This window comes from Aedes aegypti, chromosome 3 (genome assembly GCF_002204515.2).
Source record: "Aedes aegypti strain LVP_AGWG chromosome 3, AaegL5.0 Primary Assembly, whole genome shotgun sequence".
Lineage (NCBI taxonomy): Eukaryota > Metazoa > Arthropoda > Insecta > Diptera > Culicidae > Aedes > Aedes aegypti.
This window is the reverse complement of record NC_035109.1, coordinates 353,667,595-353,691,708: the sequence shown is the minus strand read 5'-3', so window position 1 is coordinate 353,691,708 and position 24,114 is coordinate 353,667,595. Positions and strand designations below refer to the sequence as shown.

At 41.2% G+C, this 24,114-nt stretch overlaps 1 protein-coding gene across 2 annotated transcripts in view; it reads left to right on the top strand.

Moving 5' to 3' along the window:
- The window catches only part of LOC5574699 (MOXD1 homolog 2), a 383,444-nt gene that overhangs the window by 186,881 nt on the left and 172,449 nt on the right, over positions 1-24,114 (top strand). For both annotated transcript variants that reach the window (XM_021855282.1, XM_021855283.1), the window contains exon 3: positions 9,187-9,342. In XM_021855282.1, coding sequence (XP_021710974.1) covers positions 9,187-9,342 — 156 coding nt within the window. The remainder of the gene's footprint in view (positions 1-9,186; positions 9,343-24,114) is intronic.

Below are 24,114 nucleotides of genomic sequence, written 5' to 3'. Positions count from 1 at the left end.
ATTATAATATTATAGAGTGCGGGGCACGCTATGTCTGAGTCAGACGATTATAAAAATCTAATGTACATCGAATTTTTTCTCGCTAGAGATCAGTATTTGGTCTATATTTTCACGATAGGAAGGTTTCAAAATATTCTATCGGTAAAGTTGTTTCCATTCATTTTGTATGGGCTGAAATGCGTCTAAAAACGGGATTTCCATGGGGTTTAGCATGAAAAATCACTAAAAAGTGAAAAAAAAAACCACCAGTGGAATATTTTAAAACCTTTTTATTATGAAAATACAACCCAAACACTGTGCTCTAGTGAGAAAAAAAACCCGATGTACGTTCGATTTTTATAATCGAACGGTTTAGACATAGCGTGCGGAGTTGATAAGATTGCGGGATCGCATCGGTTTGGTTTCCTCACCGTATTTATTTGTCATCTCATGTTGAACAAGTGCGGTGAAGACACCAAATCCGACTAGGCGTAATCCCGCACGTTTAATCACAAACCAGCATTTCTACCCACACGCAACGTGCGTAACGCGCTATCCTTCATTCCACGGCAGCAACAATTTTTCTTTCCAAGATCCTACGAGCCTTTCCCCAACGACTCGCGGCGAGCGTTAGTCAAAACTCGCAGTGAGCTTTCATTGCTGCTTGCACTCTTCCCCGATCGCAAAATTCCCCGAAGAGTTGTTAGAATCGAGCCAGACTGAGTGGCAAAATGCGCAAACACTCTCCCCGCAGAAGGCTCTCACAAGCCTCCCGACGATGCTATCGGTTCATTCATTCGGGAATAATGCTTTGCTCTCGTTTTTCCGAACGCGTTCATAAGCGGCAAGCGATTTCGAGTCGCACGAGGCGAGTATCAGTAACCTTGATCTCATGCTTGATTTTTTCGTGAAAAATCCCTCAATCACACTCAAGCCATGTGTGAGTCGAAAAAAAACAATGATTCGAACTGATCAGCAAACTCGTCCATGATTTTTTGACTGCTGAGTTGTGTGATACTACCCACTACCCACAGATTAAAAATGTCAATCGTGAGTTATGAGAATTTGAGTTTCTCACAACACTGTCCTAAGTTCTATGAAGGTGGAGGTTTTGGTAGATATAGAATCAGGATTCGCCTGAAAAGCTGGCGTTTGACAGAAGGCAATTGTTGTTTAAATTTTTAACAATTCAAACTTTGAGTGGCAGCTATCAAAAAAGAAGACATTTATTTTATTTTATTAATTGATTATAATATTTCGAATAATAATAAACTATCAACCGTTTTTATGTAAAGTTATCTCTGATAATCTCCTCAGTAATAATTGAAAAGTAGATCCGATCCCTTCAGGGCTATCAGATCAAAACCAAACAATACACAAAATAAAATGTCACGTGAATAAGGCACCGGGTAACCAAACATCTCAAGGAAAAAAAATCAACGGTAATACTACGTATAATTGTGTGTATAGAGCAATCTTGTTTACAATTTTCAAGATGCAAGAAAGCATGCAATTTTGGCGAATATTGCATGCAAAAACTTGAACTATTTCAAATTAGCTTAAGATTGCAAACAGTCTTGAACGCGATGATACATTTTACATTATTCATCGTTGACAGTCAGAAAAGTTTACATGTTTTACAGACTTTCCAATAAATGCCGTGTAAATTTAGAATTTTTTGTTGTGCTGCTAGACAAATTTATGAATGCTAATATTTGAAAACTGTTTGTTTTCCATATGGATACTCGATGCACATTGCATCATAATGGATTAAAGGAATCCATGGTAATAAAAACGACCCACTGTGCACTTTTAGGCTATTTGCGAAGTAGTTTTGGACAATTTTTCATCAGGGGATAATAGTAAGGCACCCAAACATACACAGCAAAAAAATCATCATCATCATCATCATCATCATCATCATCATCTTAGATGAGAAAATGCAAACGAGAATGTTCGGTTTACACGATTCTACGCTGCAATGTCTGTCAAAAATAATGCACATGGATGCAAAAAAGTCGTGTAAACCGTGCGGTTTTGCTTGCAACATTTTTTGAAAGAAGCCGTTTTGCGTACAATTTTGAGAATTTTGTTAGCAATGTTGGGTATAATAGCTGAGTTTGTAGGGTTTATCATTGAATAATACATTACTAGTGGCTTAAAATGATTGAAGCTTGAATTACGTGACGTGTAATTCTAATATGTTTTTAGTGTGTATCAGGTATCAGAAGGCCGGCTCCAAAGGCACGTTCCCCACCAGTTGGGAGATTTGTGCCATCGCCATATTTGAGCCTATTTCATCATCTACCCGATGGGAGAGGAAAGGGAAGGGAAAGATGGGAGGAAATAGGAGTGGGGTCCCTTGAAGAGGGAAGATCGCATAAGCGAAATGAGAGCATGTAGCTCCATACCACAATGGGTTCGAACAGCGCCCTAAAAAGGGCACTGCAAAACGCATGAGCGTAAAGAGAGCCTATAGCTCATTACCACAGCGGGTTAAGAATAACAGGATGTCCTGAAGATTCAGGCTTCTGTATTCAGTTTCACTTAATAAGTGTTTACCAAGTAATTGGAATCGCATTTGCGCAAAAACTGGACAGTTACATATCAGGTGATACGAAGTTCCATAATCGGAGTCACAACTATCACACACAAATGAGTCAGCACGCTGAATATTTGCCATGTGATAGTTGAGTCGGCAGTGGCCTGTCAACGCTCTGACCAAGAGACTGCAATTCTGCTTTGACAGATTTGTTAAATACTTCGCCACCTTTGGAGATGGCTCAGTAATATACAATTTTGTTTGACGACACGACTCCAAACTATTCCAATATTGCTTGTGCTGAGTTGCCGCCCAAGAGTTTATCTGAAGCTTCACCCAGCACTTCGAAATTGGAATAGCCGGCTCAGGGCCAATGAAGTCATGCGATGCTCCATCGCGAGCTAGCTCATCAGCCAATTCATTTCCAGCGATGGAAGAATGGCCAGGTACCCATACAAGGTTTACAGAGTTGACTGAATTCAGTTCCTCAATTTGAGTTCGACATGCGATAACAAGCTTCGACCTTGAGTTGGTCGAAGCGAGAGCTTTTATAGCAGCTTGACTATCTGAACAGAAGTATATGACTTTACCCATTACGCGCTGTTGAAGTGCTGATTGCACTCCACACATAAGGGCAAATATTTCCGCCTGAAAAACGGTGCAGTTTCTACCAAGTGAGTAAAACTGATTCAGCCTTAGCTCACGAGAATATACTCCTGCACCAGCTCTACCTTCAAGAAGGGAGCCATCAGTGTAACATACTATATTGTTTGATATACTTCTTTCCAAATAGCCAGACGTCCACTCTTCCCGTGAAGGGAATTGTGTGGTAAATGTCCTGTAAGGAAAGTTACAAGCAATTGTGAGATCACTTGGAGCAAGGACAATTTTGTCCCAATTCACCAAAAGTGGAAACAACGAAGTGTGTGTAGATCTACGATTCACTGGATTTTTTTCCAGTAGATCCAGTACCCATGAACGGTAAGAGCAAGAAAGTGCTTCTTGTTTAAGATATATGTGTAGTGGCGCAACGTCGAAAAGGGCCTCGAGCGCTGCTGTGGGAGTTGTAGAGAACGCACCAGACATCGCCATCAAGCACATCCTTTGGAGATGGCCCAATTTTGATTGGATTGTTCTCACTTCGCCCTTTTGCCACCACACAAGACATCCATATGCCAATATTGGTCGAACAACTGTTGTGTAAATCCATTTGATATATTTGGGTTTGAGGCCCCAAGTTTTACCAAAGGTTCGCCGGCATTGACCGAAGGCCATACAAGCTTTTTTGACTCTGAAATCAATGTGAGCTGTCCATAAAAGTTTGGAATCTAGAATGACTCCGACATACTTTACTTGATCAGTCACATTAATCTCAGTGCCAAAAAGACGTAAAGGTCGAATTCCATCGCGGTTTCGTCTTTCCGTAAAAAGAACAATAGATGTTTTATTCGGGTTAACCGAAAGGCCATATTGGCGACACCAACTCTCGACTACCTGAAGAGCACTTTGCATCAGGTCGAATAGGGTGCTTATGCACATACCAACTATCAGAGCTAGATAGTCGTCGGCAAATCCATAAGTTGGAAAACCGCAATTATTGAGTTGCCTCAATAGCGTATCTGCTACGAGATTCCACAAAAGTGGTGACAAGACTCCCCCTTGGGGGCATCCGCAAACACTCAATTTTCGAATCGCTGCTTGACGCAATGTCGAGAAGAGATGTCGGTTTTTGAGCATTTGATGAATCCAATTGGTAATCATTGTAGGTAGCCCATGGTTTCGTGCGGCTTCCAATATGGCATCGAAAGACACGTTATCAAAGGCACCCTCAATATCCAAGAAAACACCCAAGCACGATTGCTTCTGAGCGAATGCTTTCTCGATATCGTATACAACTTTGTGTAAAAGAGTCACAGTGGACTTTCCAGATTGGTAAGCATGTTGATTCACATGAAGAGGCATGTTTGCCAAATAAACATCACGGATGTGATGATCGATAATGCGTTCCAGACATTTCAGAAGAAAAGAGGTCAGACTGATAGGTCTAAAACTCTTCGCTTCCTCATACGATGCACGTCCTCCTTTTGGGATAAACTTTACAGTAATATCACGCCAGGATTTGGGAATGTACCCGGTAGCAAAACTGCTTACAAGTAGCTTTTTCAAAACATGTTTGATAGACTCAAATCCCTTTTGGAGCAGAACAGGATAAATCCCATCCGCTCCCGGAGATTTGAAAGGAGCAAAACTATTAAGTGCCCATTGAATCGATTCAGTAGTTACGATACTGCGAGCCGAGGCCAGAGACTCGTAACTACATGAAAAGACATTTGGTTCATCCGTAGATGCTATGTCCACACATCCGGGGAAGTGTGTATTGAATAAACATTCTAAAACTTCTTCATCGGAAGAAGTAAAGTCACCATTAGGTAAGCGAATTTCGTTCACTTGGAAATCCTTAGATTTTGCAAGAATTTTGTTCAACCGACTGACTTCACTCAAACTGGAAACATTTGTACAAAGGTTTTTCCAGCCGGATCGTTCAGCAGAACGAAGAGCCTTCTTGTAAGCCTTGCGAGCTGACTTGAACGACTCTGATCCAGCTGAACGGCGTCTGTTCCAACTCCTTCTACATTGTTTCCTGAGTCTAGTCAGATCGGAATTCCACCATGGGGTCCCTCTTGTAGTCTTTACAGACCGCAGAGGACATGCTTCTTCAAAAGCTTCCATAATGTAGGATGTTGTAGTATCAACGGCATCATCCAGATCACTTGGATTTTCAATGGACGGAGAATATCCATGAAATTTGGTCGCAACCAATTCAATGTAGAGTTCCCAGTTTGTTGACCGAGGATTCCTAAAACGCAAAGTCTGCGCAGTTACATTTGAATGTTCAAAGAAGATGTAGCGATGATCAGATAATGATTCCTCATCTGATACATGCCAATTCGTCAACTCGTGACTGATTCTATTCGAGCAGAGCGTTATGTCTAACACTTCTTCTCTATTAGAAACCATGAAGGTTGGGCGATTGCCTATGTTAAGTAATCCAAGGTCTGTACTACTTAAGTATTCCATCAGACTGGAGCCTCTCAAATTGATATCCGAGCTGCCCCAGATGATGTGATGAGCATTGGCATCACTGCCCACAATCAGCGGAAGGGCTTTTGTTACGCAGTGTACGACAACTCGTTTGAAGTCATCCGTTGGGGATGGTTCATCATGTGGTAAATATACCGAACAATAGACGTATTTCCTGTTGAGGTCACCAACAGAAACATCAATTGTGACAGCACATACATCTCTGGTCGTCAACTCAGAAATGAGTGTAGCAACGATTGCTTTATTTACGAGCACGCATGCGCGGGGCATGGAGCGCGAGTTTGCCATTTCAAGCTTGCTAAAAGTAGCAAAAACTGGGTCCACAAGGTTACCTAGATAGAAGTTCCCTCTACGAAAGTAGGGTTCTTGAACTAGCGCCACTTGGGCTGCACCATTTTGCATGAGTCTGCAAAGATTGATCGTTGCTGTTCTTTTATGCTGAAGATTGATCTGAGCTAACCTAACCGTAGCCACTACCCAAACTAGGCAGGATTAAGCTTTTTGCAATCTCAGCACGAAAAAGACCAGCAACGAAAAAACCAGATCGGTATCTATTTAAAGTCGCCAAAGGCGAAAGAGCACAGAATACACTGTGTAAAACGCATAATGCGAATCCATATAGGTGATAATTTAAATTAAATGTCAACATATTCATAATCCCACCCTTATTAAGCCTCAAGATAGAGACTGAAGAAGGGCAGCCGATTATCTCGGAGAAATACAAGGTCACCTGCACCATTGCTCCGGGTAGCACAGGAATACCCAATATTCGCCAATATTGCATTCTTTCTTGCATCTTAGATGAGAAAATGCAAACGAGAATGTTCGGTTTACACGATTCTACGCTGCAATGTCTGTCAAAAATAATGCACATGGATGCAAAAAAGTCGTGTAAACCGTGCGGTTTTGCTTGCAACATTTTTTGAAAGAAGCCGTTTTGCGTACAATTTTGAGAATTTTGTTAGCAATGTTGGGTATAATAGCTGAGTTTGTAGGGTTTATCATTGAATAATACATTACTAGTGGCTTAAAATGATTGAAGCTTGAATTACGTGACGTGTAATTCTAATATGTTTTTAGTGTGTACGATTTGACAAAAAAAAAGTGAAAAATGTCTAAATTTTCCCAAATTAGTCATAAAAACCATAAAAAGTCGTTTTATACTGGGGGTACATGTTATTTCAGATGTCCCTACCTGCTATGCTCATGTACATAGTTGATCAGCAGAAGTTTTCTCATTTTATTTTGTATGGAGAAAGGCATCTAACTGTAAATTTCTCGGAAATGAAAACTTCAATCGAAAAAATATTTGGTAGGCGTGAAACGCACCATCATTACGCACAACCGGTACCAAATATTTTTTCAAAAAAGGTTCCCAATTTTGAATAATAATAATGAAATAATTCGTTAGATGCATTTCACAATACAAATATTTTCCGCGTTACCTTTTAACGATTTTTCGCGCACTAGTGCATGTGCGTTACTATGTGGTGAGCGAATCAGGCATGTATCCCATTAAAAAAATATGATTAACGGTTTATTTTTCCAACTGGCACAAACTCACCAAATTCAACATTTTATATAAGAGCTCATTTCAGATTACAGGGTGATTACTAATTCCTGTCAGTAAAGTAACTGATTGTAGATAAAAGATGTATGTATGAATTTTAATTTCTAGTATACATCCTGTTTTGTTCATCTAGAAAGTTTGTTTTGACAAAGTAAAGATTAAATCTTTTTTTCATTTACCTTAGCTTTTAGTCATATGTGTTGTTTTAAAGACATAGCACCTGGCACGCACGTTTTCCACAGATATGTATTTTTGACTTAACGCCGCTGAAAAATTTGCCTGATTAAAACAGTATGTTACCACAATCTTTCAGACTTATTAGGGAATAGCATAAGGCTGATTATGGAAAATTGAAGCGAAAAAAATATGCCTTTTTTGGTTAAAATATTTGCTTCTGAATAACATTTATGTTAACTGTAATGCTTATGAAACAACGCATGTGGCTGGAAATTAAGGTAAAGAAATAAATATGTTATCTATGTACAGTGAAGACAAATATTATAGATGTCCAATACTGGATATGCACTGGTAATTGAAATTCATACAACTATCTTTTTTCTATGATTACTTATTTTACTGACAGGAAATAGTAATCACCCTGTACATCTCTTGATTGTATTCCAATAGGGCACCTGATGGAATATTTTGGTTGTCCTTTTGATACTTGAAAACTCTTTCCACTTAGAGCAACTTTTTCATTCCTTAAACACCAAATACTTTATAACGGACGCGAACTAATTTTTAATCACCACTAGACATAGTTCCAACAGAATACAATTTTGGTACTTCAGATACAACAGAATTATTTTTTCCACTATCAGTCGAAATTCATTTAACGCTGATTTACTGTACCAGCAAAAAAAATCAGGACAGACAATCTGTTCTATTGTTGACATATACTTGTCAAGTACAATTTAATTTATTATAAATCCTATTTCGTTATAATTAAAGCATTTCCTAGTAGAAACAGCATTTATTAAGTTGGTTTTGAAACGGCAGTCATAAAGACTATATTGCTTTATTGGTTTGCCATAACTAAACCCATTTTACACTTCAAGAGGTTTTGGTAGATGCTAGGAAGAAAAACATAAGTTTCCAGCGCCCTAGAAGTAATTATTAAAACTTAAATCGTTACTCGCGAAAGGTTTAAGACCAAAGGAGTCTAATGAACATTTGTCAAAAGTATTTAATTGAACAACTTTACAGAAGAATGTTTATGCAATAACGTTTCTACCAGAAAATTGAACTGGCTTAGATAAGCCGTCATTTATGCAGATCAAATACAATTCCATCAAAATAATGCAGAGATTCACCCAAGATAATTTGACATAAATATCAAACCTCAATGAATCATATCCACAGCACCAGAGGATTTGGCCAACCAAAATAGGTTTCTGTCCTACAGTGCGCTGCTAGCTCACAACCGAGACGACACTGTCCGGCGCGCGGAATAGACATAAATTTCATGTCCATCACGGTGGCCTGAGTTGGTCGAGTAGTCGGCCGCCGAAGCTAATCGTCTGAAAAGTCAACTTCCCGCCAACAACGCCACGATGATGACGACGACGACGACGACGAAACAGGAAACGGATGGGTTCTCTCTCTGGACCTGTCGTGGGACCCATAAAACAAAATAGCGATGACAAATTGTAGCAATTATTTCCACCATAAATCAGCCGTGAATAAACTGCTGGTAAGCAAATGGATACATTCCTCTCACTGAGTGGTAGCAGATTGTTGTTACCGCGCGCTGTGGTTGCCCCTTGAGTGCTGAATTGGCCAGTTGGGATCTGTTTCGATTTTGCGGAATTGATGGTCAAGTACCGGGAAAAGCCTTTGATGCAGACCAAATATTTACCTTTTATAGCTAATAATCCAAACTATTATATTATACAGTCAGAACTTCATAGAATAAAGTACACTTTGGCTGTTTTTATACAAAACAACCACAAAAAATACTTGATTTTAATGTTTATTGTTCTTTTATTTACAGGACCGTCACATACGAGCCGGCAGTGATGGTGATCCAATCATCGATCCCTCCCAAGACTACACTCTGCTGAGCTTGTATCAAAACCAAACGCACACAGTGATGAGATTCAAGCGGAATCTGAATACCTGTGACAACAAGGATGACTTTCCAATTACGGTGAGATTAAACACGATTTCCAATTTGCCAAATATTTCGTATAAATTCCTCACAACACTCGGCACACTAATTCATAATAAAGCATGGAACCATACCTTGTGCGAAAACTTTGCGCAAACCACAAACTCAATTTAGTCAAAACTCAATCATAATCCACTCAGAGACGATCTGACCCAAAGAAATATCCCATCCAAAGCCTTATAACGAAATGCAGGTGGTCTTAGCAAACGAAAACCAAATTCCAGTCGCCCTAAATTCCATTATCTTTCTCCCCCACATCCTTCCAAACGCCTTCTCCCCTTCCAGAAACAACAAGTAAATCCTTCTTTGTTGAAATACTCGGAACAACATAGGAAATGTATTCACTCGATTTAATTGAGATAAGATTCCACCCCCCTCAAAACCATAACTCGAATCAAGGTGGAAACATTTGAACGCCTCCCACACCCACACCCAGCCGATACACAATCGCCAGCACTCGTAATCCAGTTTTCTAATTGGAAATTGAATTATGGAAAACGATGATGAACGAATGCTAAAACCACAGTCAACACGCAACCAAACGGGAGATTCCTGTTTTTTTTTTTTTTCTCAATGGTGCTCGGAAAACCGAATCCAGACAGACAAGTGGCGACGGTGCCATTCGACGGAAAGCTGTCAAGCAACTTATTAAATTTGAATACAAATTGAAATTAACTTCGCGTGTGTGTATGAGAAACTCCTCTACTTATGTTGGCACCACGATGCTCGCGGAAACGAATTGATGCTACGTCTAGATTTGTTAGCAGCAAACTCCATCATTAAAAGTTTCAACGAGCTCGTTTTTAAGAATAGAACATGGGCTCCTTACCTTTTCCTGGTGGGGTTTCGCTGAAGAAAAAAGCAATGACAATCGTAACCTGATGAAAGAAATCATGTATGTTAACATTTGTTTTGATGGAGCATTGTTATGGGCAATCTCAATGAACGCTTTTTATGTGGAAGAATTTTGTATTTTTTCATCTCAACACACAATAGATCAAGAAATCCTATAGAATGAAGAATAACTGTTGAAAACATTAAATGCCTACCTTCTTCTTCTGGGCATTACGTCCTCACTGGTACAAAGTTTGCTTCTCGGCTTAGTATTCAATGAGCACTTCCTCAGCTATTAACTGAGAGCTAATAAGCTTCAAAAGCCTGGCCTTTTGTGTGTTGGCACGGTGTGGGACTTACGTTAGGCGTGCTTAACCACTAACCTGTGCCTCGATCTACCCCGGAACTACATCACGCAACTTCATTGGGTGAGGGCTGTGCTCATGCACTTCATCATTCTAAGCCTTTAGCTGTTCTGCTAGTTCGCTGTTGGACCTTTATGTCGTCAAAAACGCTACTCACTACGACATTTCTACGGTGTCTCTGCGACTACCAGTGCCCAATTGGCGGTTCAAGATCTCGCCGGGGCTTTGTACAGCTTTCTGTGCTACGACGCATACTGCCCTTGCGCTGGCCTCGCGTGAGAACCCTGTTGAACTTCTACGGGACGCTCATATGCACTGCATTGCTCTACAACGACTCGTTCTCCGCTGCTGCTGTTCGAGCTCTCCTGGTTGATCGGTTGGATGCCGAGGTCGGTCTAGCGATTCCGGTTGGATGATGGCTTCTGGTTCGTTGGCACTCCGACGGCTTAAGCCGGTGATACGCTACGTACTACTCAGAGTAGTCCCCAACGATGGATCTATCCTACTCCGGCGAAGATTTTCCCGGTGACGGAAGATCTCCCGAACCGATGCTATCCGGGCAGATGTCGAGGTCGGTCATGTGATTCCGGTTCACAAGCGCCCCGACGACCATTTGCCGGTGCTGTTTCGCGAATTACTCAGCTAGACCCCGGTGGTGGACTCAGCCTACTCCGCTTCGACGTTGGTCGGCCAAGTACCAGGGTCGGTTCTGCAATTCCGGTTGGAGGACGACTTCCGGTTTGCAGGCGCTCGACGACTTATTAACGACTCTATGCTACGTCTGCTCTACACGGTCTAGTCCCCGACGGAGGATTCAGCCTACTCCGATCGCGATGCGGAGCTCTCTGGTCATCCCGCCATCTCCTTTGCAGCAACAACATAATCTGCGTTATCCCCCTGTTCACGGCATTCCAAATGCTTTCACGCTGGCACATGTTCTGCACGATGTTTTCCGGATTTAGGACGCTTGCAGTATCATCTCGCTTCGTATATAACTGAATTGATGACAGTCGAATATAACATGCTTCGGGGCCTCCTCGATAGTTGAATATGCAGACAATGTGGAGACTCTGCATGTCCGAATCTGTGCAGATATTTCCAGAAGCATCCATGGCCTGACAAAACCTGGGTCAGGAAAAAGTTAACTTCTCTATGTTTTCTGGTTGTCCACACCGACACGTTTGGAATTAGCCTGTGGGTCCAACTTCCTTTCACCGAATTATTCCACTCCTGCTGCCACCTCACCATTGTATCCATTCTGAAGGTATTCATCACATTTCTTGAGTCCCTTTGCCTGTACCATACTATGTCCTCAGCCAGAATGATGCAGATGTTTTTTTTTTCTTAGCAATGGGGGGATATTCTGCTCAACAGACGCCGGACCGAGGTCCGGGATTGTGGGGTTGGGGACCATTTACTACATGCAAGCAGTAAACAGGACTACACCCCGACCCACTAAACCATTTCCATTGCCGCCAAACCCTTCGTCTCTCCGGGACCACCAAGATGGCATTGCTTCGGAGAGGGGCTATTGCACATCGCAACCTCAAGGTTAGCTGCGTAGCCATGCAGCAACGAACATCGATGGCACGCTTAGGGGGGTCCACCAAGGTAGCATGCTGGAGCTTTGCCAGCTTCCCAGGTGGTCCTTACCCCCCATTGCCCGCTGAAGGCGGGCAGGGTTGACCACAACGCCCGCGCCCAGCTGCACCGCAGGTATCAAGAACTGATACTGCGGGCTTTGCAATTTGACCTACTGAAGGCTCAGGCCCTATCTGCTAGCGCCAGCTGGGATTGCTGACGAAGGGGCCTCCACCTGTCCCGAACAACCAGAGGCTCGTATCCAACCCAGTAGGCCAGCGCCACGACAGCAACGCTACCAGGATGTTCTCCCCGCGGTCACTTAATCGCTGTAAGGGTTGATTTCGACCGTAGGGCACTGGTATGATCTACGTAGCCGACTGCGAACCCTTGGACCACCTGTTGTTTAGCGTCTGCACTAGCCACTTCTCAAGTCCACTCGCCACGATGTGGGTGATAGCCGATGAAACGACATTCCAGCCAAACTCGTCTTCACACATCCTCTGAACCAGATTGTCCGGTGTCTCCACCGCATGTGGCAAACAAGCGGTCACGCATTGTGCGAAAACGCGGGCACACGAACAAAACGTGTTCCGCCGTTTCCTCTATACTTGCACAAACTGGACATTCGGGAGAACCAGTATGACCGAAACGGTGTAGATACTGTCTAAAGCAACCATGTCCCGAAAGGACCTATGTCAAGTGGAATGTTAGTTCCCCATGGCGCCTATTGACTCAGATATCTAACCTCGGAATCAACCTGTGAGTCAACACTCCCTTTTGGTGGAACTATCCCACGCATGCTGCCATTTGACCATAGATGCCAGTCTGGCAGTCCTGCGTATGCCTCTTGTGCCGCGCCTTTCGAAGCACTCTATGTATTCTATGATAAGGATACCAATAGGCACCATACCGGTGATGGCGCAGAGTGCATCGTGTGACACGGTACGGTAGGCGCTCGCAACTCTCAGGCATATTAGCCTATATGTACTCTCCAGCTTGCTACGGTAGCTGTTGGTACTTGAAGCCGGGCCCAAGCCGAGCCACCATAACTCAGTATGGACGAGGCGACACTGGCCAGAAGCTTACGCTTACGGGCGTACACTGCAGAGCTATTGGACATCATCCGGAACAGTGCCACAATAGCTGTGGAGGCTCTCTTGCAGGCATAATCAACGAGGCTACCGAAGGTAAGCTTATCGTCGATCATCACCCCCAAGTGTTTGACGGAGTGCTTCGAAGTGATCGTGCAGTCGCCTACACTGATCACCGCTTGCTGCACCGACTTTCGGTTGTTGACACCCGGTTCTGACAGTAGCTTTGCAGAACTTTACACGGATATTCGGTAACCTGCATTCTGTGTAGGGCTGCGGCGATAGCCTTCCAACTGGCGCGTTCTTGACGTCTATTGTTACCACTGCGCAGTATCGATTGCCTCTCCTCTTCTGCTTGGACGCTTTCTCCGCGTACGCGATGACTGCCCGAATAGCATCCACCGTCGAACTCTTTTTACGGAATCCGAACTGCCTTTTCGACAATCTGTTCTCGCCTTCCATGTCGATCGTCAGCCTGCCGAGAATGACCTTCTCCAGAACATTACCAAGAGTATCCAGCAAGCATATTGGTCTATATGAATCAGAATCTCCTGGCGGTTTTCCCGGTTTTGGCAGCATCACCAGCTTCTGCACCTTCCATCTGCCTGGAAGGCAGCTTTGTTTAGCGGAACGCTGCCCTAAATATATCTGGGAATGCCAAGGTTGTTGCCTTTAGCGCTACGTTGGGGACACCACCTGGATCGGGAGCTTTGTTCAGCTTCAATCTTTTCGCAACCGTTATCAGCTCGGCGTTAAAACTGGAATACCGATGATTTTCATCACTTTAGAGCACAAAAGATGCAAGTGCTTTCCAACCACTTAGTTTATTTTCGTTCAAAACCAAAAGGTGACCAGATTGGTTCCCATTCCTAGTTATGGATAGAGCCATGAGCTTGCGATTGCTAATAATTATGCAGAACTGTTAGATACCTATCATGCTTGACAGCGTCACAATAACTGTAGATGCCTTTTCAGGCTCGTACAACGTGACTAATAAAATTAAGCTTGACATCGATCATTATAACGCTAAAAGGAACGCTAGGAATTGGTTGGAAAATCACCTATCAAGACGCTTTGCTCAGAGAGTATGACAGCTGCCTAAGCTACGACGTCACAATCATTATATGAGATCTAAACGCTCGGGTTGGACAAGAGGAGGAGTTCAGACCGACTAATGGGAAGTTAAGCGCTCACCGGCTGATGAACAAAACCGGCTTACGAGTTATTGATTTTGACGCCTCCAAGAATATGGCCATCCGTAGCACCTACTTCCAGCACAGCTTTCCGTACCGATACTCCTGGAGATCACTACAACAGACAAAAACACAAATCGACTATGCTTTGATTGAAGGTCAGCACTAGTTCGACATTATCGAATCAGGACCTATCGTGGCGCTTACATTGATTCTCACCCCTGTTGATGGTTTAACTGCGTCAAGAACTCTCCGTCGTTAACAGCGCACGTTACCGACGGCTGTCTTGGTATGACATAAAGCGGCATATGCAACCGGATGATCCAACTGCATACGCGTAGCACCGCGAGGCTGTCTTACCGGAAGAGGGTGAGTTGGATGAAGCCCCTCTTGAGGACTGCTGGAGAACGCAGCCATCAACGATGTAGGCAACGAGAGCAACGTCGGGTATTTTGGAACGATCAGTTCGACGATGAATGTACGCAAGTTCTGAAGAGAAGAATGCAGTGTGGGTGGTCATGCTGCAGCAAGGGACCCGGCAGAACGTGGAACATTATAAAAGGAAACGGCAACACTAGACCCACCTCTTTAGAGAATAAATTCCATGATTCGGAGTGCGACAAGATGCAACAGCTGTGCCGGTCTCAAGAAACACGTAAATTCTATCAGAAGCTCAACGAATCCCGTAACGGCTTCGTGCCGCGAGCAGAGATGTGCAGGGATAAGGATGGGAGCATCTTAACGGATGAACAGGAGGTGATCGAAAGGTGGAGGCAGCACTTCGACGAACACCTGAATGGCGCTGAGAGGCAATGAAGGTCTAAGCAACCGTGGAAATGTTTTCATCAGTTCTGCGGACGATGGAAACCAGCAAGCCCCCACTTTGAGGGAAGTTAAGATACCATTCAACAACTCAAGAACAATGAAGCTGCTAGTAAGAATGGTATCGGAGCTGAACTCATAGAGATGGGCGCGGAGAGGCGGGCCATTTGTCTGCATCGTCTGATAGGCACAATCTGGGAAACAGAGCAGCTATCGGGGCCTTCCTTAGCCGATTGGTTCAAATCCGCGGTTAGAGAGCAAAACCATCGAGGATCTTTTCGTAATGGAAATTTTCTTAACTTTCCTGGGCATAGAGTACTATCGTACCTGCTACACGATATATTGCTGTTTGCATTTGAGATGCAAATCTTGTCTAAACGTCCTTCAAATGCGGTAACACAAAACAATCGAAGGACACCTAGCAACGATTATAGAAATCACCGCCACCCTAGCAAGAAAAATCTATCTTTGACATCGCATTTCATGTGAAAAGTCTTACCGCATTTGGTGTTCCCGCATTTGATATTTGCATTTCAAACGCACACAGCAATACAAATGCAAAAATGGCAACTGTGATCATTGAATGCTAAGCTGAAAAGTAGGCTCAGTTCCAGTGAGGACGATATGACAAGATGAAGAAGAAGAACGAATATATATTTTCGATTTGTGATACTCATTTACAACAAAAATGGTCAATGGTGATAAATAGAGTATCGTCAAAGGATAGATAAATGTCTGTTCGTATTCACTCTACGTAACTAACAATTTCAAACCTTCTTCCTCCGAAGAATGTTCCATATCGAACCAGCAAGGCCATGACGTCAGCTGAGATCTGTAACCATTTCCATGTCCTTCCATCAAAACGCCCAAAATCCGTCTCCAAATCCCACAGGGACAATCTCCGGCCGCTCCAAAAGTGGTACAAATTAATTACACAATAAATAAAGCATCATCAGATTTTAATGTGTATTCTGTGTAATTTCATCCCTCTCATTCTGTGGCTCTTTTGTTTCCGCCCGCAACGGCGGCTTATGCGAAGACCTCCCCAACTTGTGCCACCCAGCAGCAGCAATCGTTTGAACCCACCTAAAATGAGAAAACGAACGGCACCGACGACGGCGACACCCCGCTCTGTCTCTCTGTGTGTGGGTCGGATTGTCATTGTCGGTTCCTCGAAACTTTCGGAAACTAATTGGAAAAGTTGTTTTAACTCTTGTGATTATTAATGCGGGCGGGATGACCCGCTCGCCTCGTCCTTGTCCTGCCTGTAACCTTGTCTGTGATCCCGTGCGTGATTAGGGTTACCATATTTGCTTTGATCGGAATTTTTAACTAACTTTGTAAAAGTATATTGTATAATAGCGGGTGGCCCAAAATAGTGTAACCAGTGTACGCCTAGAAGAGTACCATTTTGAATCATATTCCGTATACTTAACGTCAACAGTGACTTCAAATGCATCTAATAGGCATACATTTTCTGATAATTGTGAAAACTTTAATTTCATAGCAAAGTCTAACTGTTAGCTGTTGGGTTAGCTGACAAAATTGTTTAGTATTGTTTCTACGTAAAAGTATGAAACAATATATTGATTCAAATGCCGAACCCTGTGTTCATTCTGTCTCATGTTCCGAACACCTTGATTCAAATTCCGAACAGCACGAATAAATCATATTCAAATTAATAATTTCGTAAATAAATTCTTCTTAGCAAGTTCTACTGGTCTCGAACTAGAGAGTCATCACTATTCGAGTAAAAACTAAATTGCAAATGACTGCCATTTCTTGGTAATTTGATGACATATTTCAGCGAAACATTTCAACCAAATCGCTATACAAAAAACAAGTGTTCCGAATATGAGTCTGTTCGGACGGTACTATGGTAACTCTATGCGTGCAGTGGTGCCTGGTTTTGACTTTTCGATCCGAATCGGAAAGCGAACAATAAGAGGGGACCGGGAGTGACGGTTGGAATTGAACTTTAACACTTGGAAATTAGTTTGATTCCTATCTGTGTAACGGGACGAAAAAGTACCAGCTTCACGGGATGAGAACGGGAACAAACATTTGTGTCACGTAGGGAAATTAGGACAGAATGAGAGTTATTGCACTTGGGGAGAGATTCGAGAGGCCTGATTGGGTGTTGTTTATATACGCTTGGGGAAATCTGAGATGGATTTTTGGGGACACTAGTTGATGAGGGGAAAACCTGAGCTTATTGTGTTTAATATTGATCAACATTCTTTCTAGCCCCATATTAGAATGAGGTATTATTTATTAAATAAAGTGTGAAAGTCTCATATAACCTTAATTTTTAAAATTAAATTGTCGTCACAATGACTGTTTTGTGCTTTCAGTTTGAAGGTTGTTAATTGAGTGAACAACAGGCCTTTACGATTTTGTTTCCACTAAGTTTTTAATTACTCTTAAAGTGAAGATAAAATGAAGCCACCCTTCAAATTTTCAAGATCACATATCTGGAGTACTAGACATTTAAGATGAAAACTTGATCGATTTGCCACTCGCTATCAATTGCAATCAATCGATAAAATATTCAAGATGATCGATTGAGTTTAAGTCAAAAAATACAGTTAAAAATACAAGTTTAACATGTAAAACGTTAAATTAATGAAGCATGTCGTGTTCTTAAATCCGGACACATGCACCAAAAAGCCGGACGGTTTTGAATCGAAATCCGGACAGAAGCGTTTTGGTTGACAATATTACATGAAAAAATGATTAAAGGCACGTCAATCGAGCTTAAAATCTTAAATATAAAAGAGTTATTTGCATACGTGTGTTTAAAAACCTATGAAAGGCCAAAATGTTGAGTGGAATTACAATTATTTTTACCTGCACCCCATGTCAATAGCCTGCATTCTAGGTTCACTGGAATGAGCCACAATATCAACACGTTTCTTGCGTAAATCCATGCTCTGGTAACTACACACACCTTTTTTATGTAATTAAACAGTTTTGCAGCAATTCACATTAAAATATCTTCCGAATGCTCAATAAATATTAGGTTTTCACGGTATGTCCGGTTTAATGATCACTAGCCTATAAATCCGGACAGCGGGCAAGGCAGCCTTTTTTCACACCACAAATGCTTATTTGCACAAGTTTTCCCACTTTTTCATGCACTACACTTGAAAACTATTAGTCCATACACTTTTCAGAGACGTATAATTTCAAATTTTATTATTTAGTAGCTTCATTGTCAGCCGAGAGTGGCTGACGTTCTTGTCGTAAACTTCACTATTGGATTTGGTTCTTCGGAGAAACGACGTCCAACTGGGGCTGCCAATTTGTTTTTATTTTTGATATTAAATAGCAAAGGATTACTAGATGAAACTATGAATTAAAATAAAGAGAAATATTGAAAGGTATGAATAAAAATTAATAACCTACATTTTTTGTTTGATTTCATGTTTAATTTTATGAATACAATCAGAGTGTCCGGATATTGGTACCGTCCGGATTTTGATTCACCACGGTATCATGTGGGTGTTCTCACGATTTATACAAAACGTGTAAACTTCTGGGATATAGATTGTATTCCATTTAGCATAGAGTCGTTTGGCATAATGAGCGATTTTAATTGAGCGGATTCAAACACAACTTTTGCATAGTTGAAAATCTGTACACTTTGTTCATCAAACTTTTTAAAGCTGTTTTCCGAGATCACCTTGAACGGGTGCATATCAAAATTCCTGGTTAGCTCTCAGAAAACGTTCAGATATTTTCCAGGCAAAATGGGATGCCAACAAGTGTTGAACACCTGTCCTGTCGAGGAGAGTTTTTAATAAAATCATCTACAATGGATGTCAAAATTGTTGTTACAACACAGTAAGATGGAATACAATTTTATTGAAAGCAGGTAAATATATCAACGAACATCCCAGGTAATCAATGAGCATTTAAATAAGCCTTATAGCAGACAGTTTTTTGCATTTGAACTGATCGATGTTCTATAAAAGCAGTGCGATCAAAGACAAATTAAAGGCCTCCATGTCCCTTGCAGTTGCCCAAAATTTTATGGCTCATAAGGTAATCTAGAATGCCGTGAAAAGTATACTGCGATCTGTCAAACTTGGGTACCTTTTGCACTACCGAGGGACAAAATGCAGTACTAGAAGTGGTACCCAATCTGAGCCCAAGTGGGACGGACTTGGTTCGATTGTTTAGCTGTCCTTAATCAGCAGAAGCACTGCTTTTCAAAATCACTCGGTTGTTAAGAAGCATTCCCATTGCACGGGCTGATTCAGTTGGAATCAATCGAAATGCTTTTTAGTTGCCACAAAAGAGGAGGACAGGAAATGGGTTACTAATTTGATAGATCATTTCGTCTCTCTCATACTGTACGATAGTTTTGACAGCCTTGAAATGTTGATATCAAGAAGGGGATTTTCAAAACAAACATGATGGACTCGGCAAAACGACAGCCCAAATGTACAATTCTCGCATAACCTGTGATCTCGCCCTAAAAGCCATTGGTAACCGAGTGTGTAGCTCCTTTTTTCTAAGCAAATGAATGGACCAGGATGAAAACTATCACCACTGGGAGTATCTTCTCTTCATCGTAGAATTGTTGAATAACGTGTAAATTTATTCGTTTGCGCGGTAACAACAAGCTACACTCTCGGTTATCAATGGCTTTTAGGGCGAGATCACAAATTATGCGAGAATTATTTGGATTTATCAGCTTCGCAATCTTGAAGAAATATATGCCACTAAATGATCAGTTACAGAGAGCCAAAATGATCCTAATCCTTCAAACACTTTTTTTTTGTCTTGAATAATGTCTTGTCCTAATAATAAATTACGATGCCATACACGAGAAGTATACGTTCTTTAAGTTGGGCTTTAATTCATCGCCCGGCACCTAACCATCTGCAGACTATCCTGTAGCAGCACAGAGCATCACCATAGGCAACTTTCTCGATCATGAGATGTAGTTTCAAATCGCACTAATGAAATAAGATAAAAATACAATACAATAACAAAAAAGTGAGAAGAGAAATAGCGGAATATACGTTTGAATGCCATTTCATGCGCTGTCGTGTAGTCGCACATAATGCTGAGTAAATGCTTTTTTAAATGCTAATTGGTTACTGGGGTAGGCTTACTTTGAAATCAATTTTCACAAAAGAGTGACAGTTTATTCAAAAACCCCGTACTGTTGATTGAACTAATGCATTTTACAAGAAATATTGTCAGTTGTAGCCATGGTAGAATATACACCGTTTTACATAGGCAATCAGTATGAAACCTTTTTTGGTTCAGTAGAGCACATCCACTTGATAGTGCAACATTCATTTACTCGTCCGAATTGATTCAAAACATAGGAGAAATAATTAATTTTCCTTATAATATTATCTCCCATACTTCTTACCTAATCAAGTTACTCCTAATTTGGCCACTCTCATAAGAAATCAATGTGACTGGCAAATTTAGGAACCGAAGTAAAATATCTGACCGAAACTGGTTCTGGTGGTCTATTTTTTGACCAACGAGCTTTTCAAAGCAAAAAAGGGTTTCAGCTCTGGTCCGATATTTTTCATACATAATATGGATTGAAAGCTTGCGTTTGACATATTTGATGTATAAATAGGGTTTCCTATATAATTTTCCTAGAAATGTACTCTTAGGCTAGCCAAAACCGGTGCATTAACTAAAGCACTGAAAAAAATAAATAAATTTCAATATAATGTTATTTAATATCTAATCTAATCTAATCTAAGTGCCTGCACAGCCAATATTGAAAAGCATCCTGGAAATACTGAAATTTCTTCCAGTATTTTCTTGTCAACATTAATATTTGCAGCGTATCGATAATATGATACAAATATTAAAATGGCCAGGCCCACTGTGCAGACTTGGGGTTTGAAGATAATTCCAAAAATTACACCGATCAGATTATTCACACATGAAAAACATGATAGACCAAAAATTTGAAATTTTGCAGAGGAAGAAACTGGGAAAACCGTTCCAACCGTTTCATTTAGGGAAAAAAGTAAGAACGTTGGGAGTGGCGAGTCTAAGAATGTCAATGCACACTCCATCGTTGAGCATGGTCCATTTCCTAGGATGGGACACAGGTATTTCTCCCGTATGTCCTAGCTCGATAGCCTAGGCTTAAGCGCCGTTACTCGCTCTCTGAAATGAAAAGAAAAAAACCTCCCAAATGGTGTCTAATTTATATCTCAAAAATAAATGGATTGCCAAATATGTGATTTTCCATTACTTAAACAGTTCTTCGAATAAAGAACGAATGTTTTCAAAAATTCTCACTCACTTTGTACTGTGTACTAAATATTCTCCAATATTAAGCACTACCAAATTACAGCCATTTTTAAAATTGAATGAAATAAAAAGTCCCTTCCGGTAATGAAATGCTCTTCACAAAATTTGCACTTTTTACTACAATCATCGTTTATCGTCTATTGATATTAGTGACCACGCTCAAAACCTATTTAACATGCCTGACTACAAATGACCTGCAAGACCCTTTCACAAGTTAACCTATGCGTACCCAACGTCTGTTTTTGAGGATTTTCAAATCTACAATCAGCTGTTAAAAAGTCATTTTTCAACCGATTTTCATGAAACCAATGGCATGCGATCCAGATTTGTCTAAATTTGCAAGGGCCGCAAAACGGAACCGGTTCACCTAATGGTTCCGGAGTTATTCCGGATTCCGTTGGGGTCAGAACCTGTCGAAATACGAATTTTCAAACAATTTAACTTCTTTACTCGTGCTATTCGATATGTTTATACATAAAACACTATCAATATATATAACCATATACAAATAAGTGTTAATGACCTCTTTGGACACGACAATCCGTTTACTTGTGCCAGATATGTTCCGGAAGTCCTGGGGGAGGTGGTCATTCCCACAATGTTATCAGAACCATTCGTGCGACACCTCAATCTTCATGATTTGTCATATAATGAGTGGAAATGGTTATAAGAAAGTTCAACGACCATTCGGGATTGACCTGGTCCCACCGGACATGTTCCGAACACCCTGGCGGAAGTGGTCAATTCCACAATGCTGTATAACCCGTTCGTACGACATAACAAACTTCATGATTTGTGGAAACAATAACGAAAATAAATGTTCTGGACATCCATGACCATTCTGGACCGGGTTACACCGGACATATTCCGGATACCTCGAGGGAAATGGCCATTTTCTAAGTTTTCCAAAACAATTCGTGCAACACGTCAAACTTCCAGATTTGTCAAATAATGAGTGGAAATGGTCCTTTGATAGTTCAACGACCATTCAGGATTGACCTGGCCACACCAGATATGTTCCGTACGGCCTGGCGGAAAAGGCCAATTCCCCAATACTGTTCATGCGACATATCAAATTTAATTTTTGCGGCATTTTACACCGGTTTCAGGACCAATCAGGACGGGTTCTTTTGTATATAATCTGATTGCTTCAAGAGAAGTGGTCATAAGCTGAGTTTTTCCAAAACCATTCGTGTGTACCTCATTTCGTTTAGATGAAATTGGAAACATTTCAGATGGTTTGTGACCATACCGAACAAAATCTGGATATCCCGAGTAGCGCACAATGTTTCCTTGAATCATGGATAAAATGTTCGCTTGTAATAGTCAAACTTTGTTCTCTTTCTATGGGAAACTAAAAAACAAGAAACAGCTCCTATCGAATGAATTTTCTAGAAGAACGAAAGAGAATGAATATCGCTGTGAAGTGACCTATTAGGCATTTCACGGCGAAATTCTCTCTCTTTCGCTCTTTAACCAAACTTAAAAACAATGGTGCCAGTACCTGTCAAAACCTGAAAACAACGGTGCCAGTACCAGTCAACTTTGACATGTATTGGTAACGTTGTTTTCAGATTTCCCATAGGAGAGAAAGAGAAACATTTTTTGATGACGTCACCGTGCAGTGGGCAATAGCTCATTTCACGGCGAAATTCTCTCTCTTCTGCTCTTTAACAAAACTTGAAAACAACGGTGCCAGAACCTGTCAAAGTTGATTTCTCAAAGGAGAGAAAGAGAGCGATTTTCTGGTGACATCACCGTGCAATTAGGCATTTCACGGTGAAATTCGCTCTCCTTCGCTCTTCAATAAAACTTGAAAACAATGGTGCTGGCACCGTTGTTTTCAGCAAGGCGGGTTCACTTTACTAAGGTGACTCATTATGCACACTTTGTGGAGAAAACCAGACAGGGTAGGTGAGGAAGGGCTTGCCGTTTTGTTTACAAACATCTTAGATAGGTAATTTAGAGATTGACTCCTGATTGGTTGGAGAAGGAGTGTTGTCAAGAATTATTGTAATCTTTAGAGTTTACATTCCCAGGACCATTTCCCGGGAATTGAGATTTCCCGGGAAATGACTTTCTGTTTCCCATGATTCCCGTATTTCCCGGGATTTTCATATTTCTCATATTTCTATGAAAAATAAAAATTTACTATCTATTTTCAAACAAAAACCATCGCACAATTTACTTTTCATATAATTTTAACCAATGGACTCACTACATCAATAGTTATATTTCGATGCTTATTTTTGTTTTATTTTTCGTAATGAAATAGTTGGTCATAAAATGAATATCGTTTTTGGCGAAAGAATATTTGCTATATAAAATAAAGGAACTTTCGATGGATCTTTGCTATGAATTTCTTCTACTTAGCATTACGTCCTCACTGGGACAGAGCCTGCTTCTCAGCTTAGTGTTCTTATGAGCACTTCCACAGTTATTAACTGAGAGATTTCTTTACCAAACTTGCCATTTTCGCATTCGTATCTCGTGCGGCAGGTACGATTATACTTTATGCCCAGGGAAGTCAAGGAAATTTCCATTACGAAAAGATCCTGG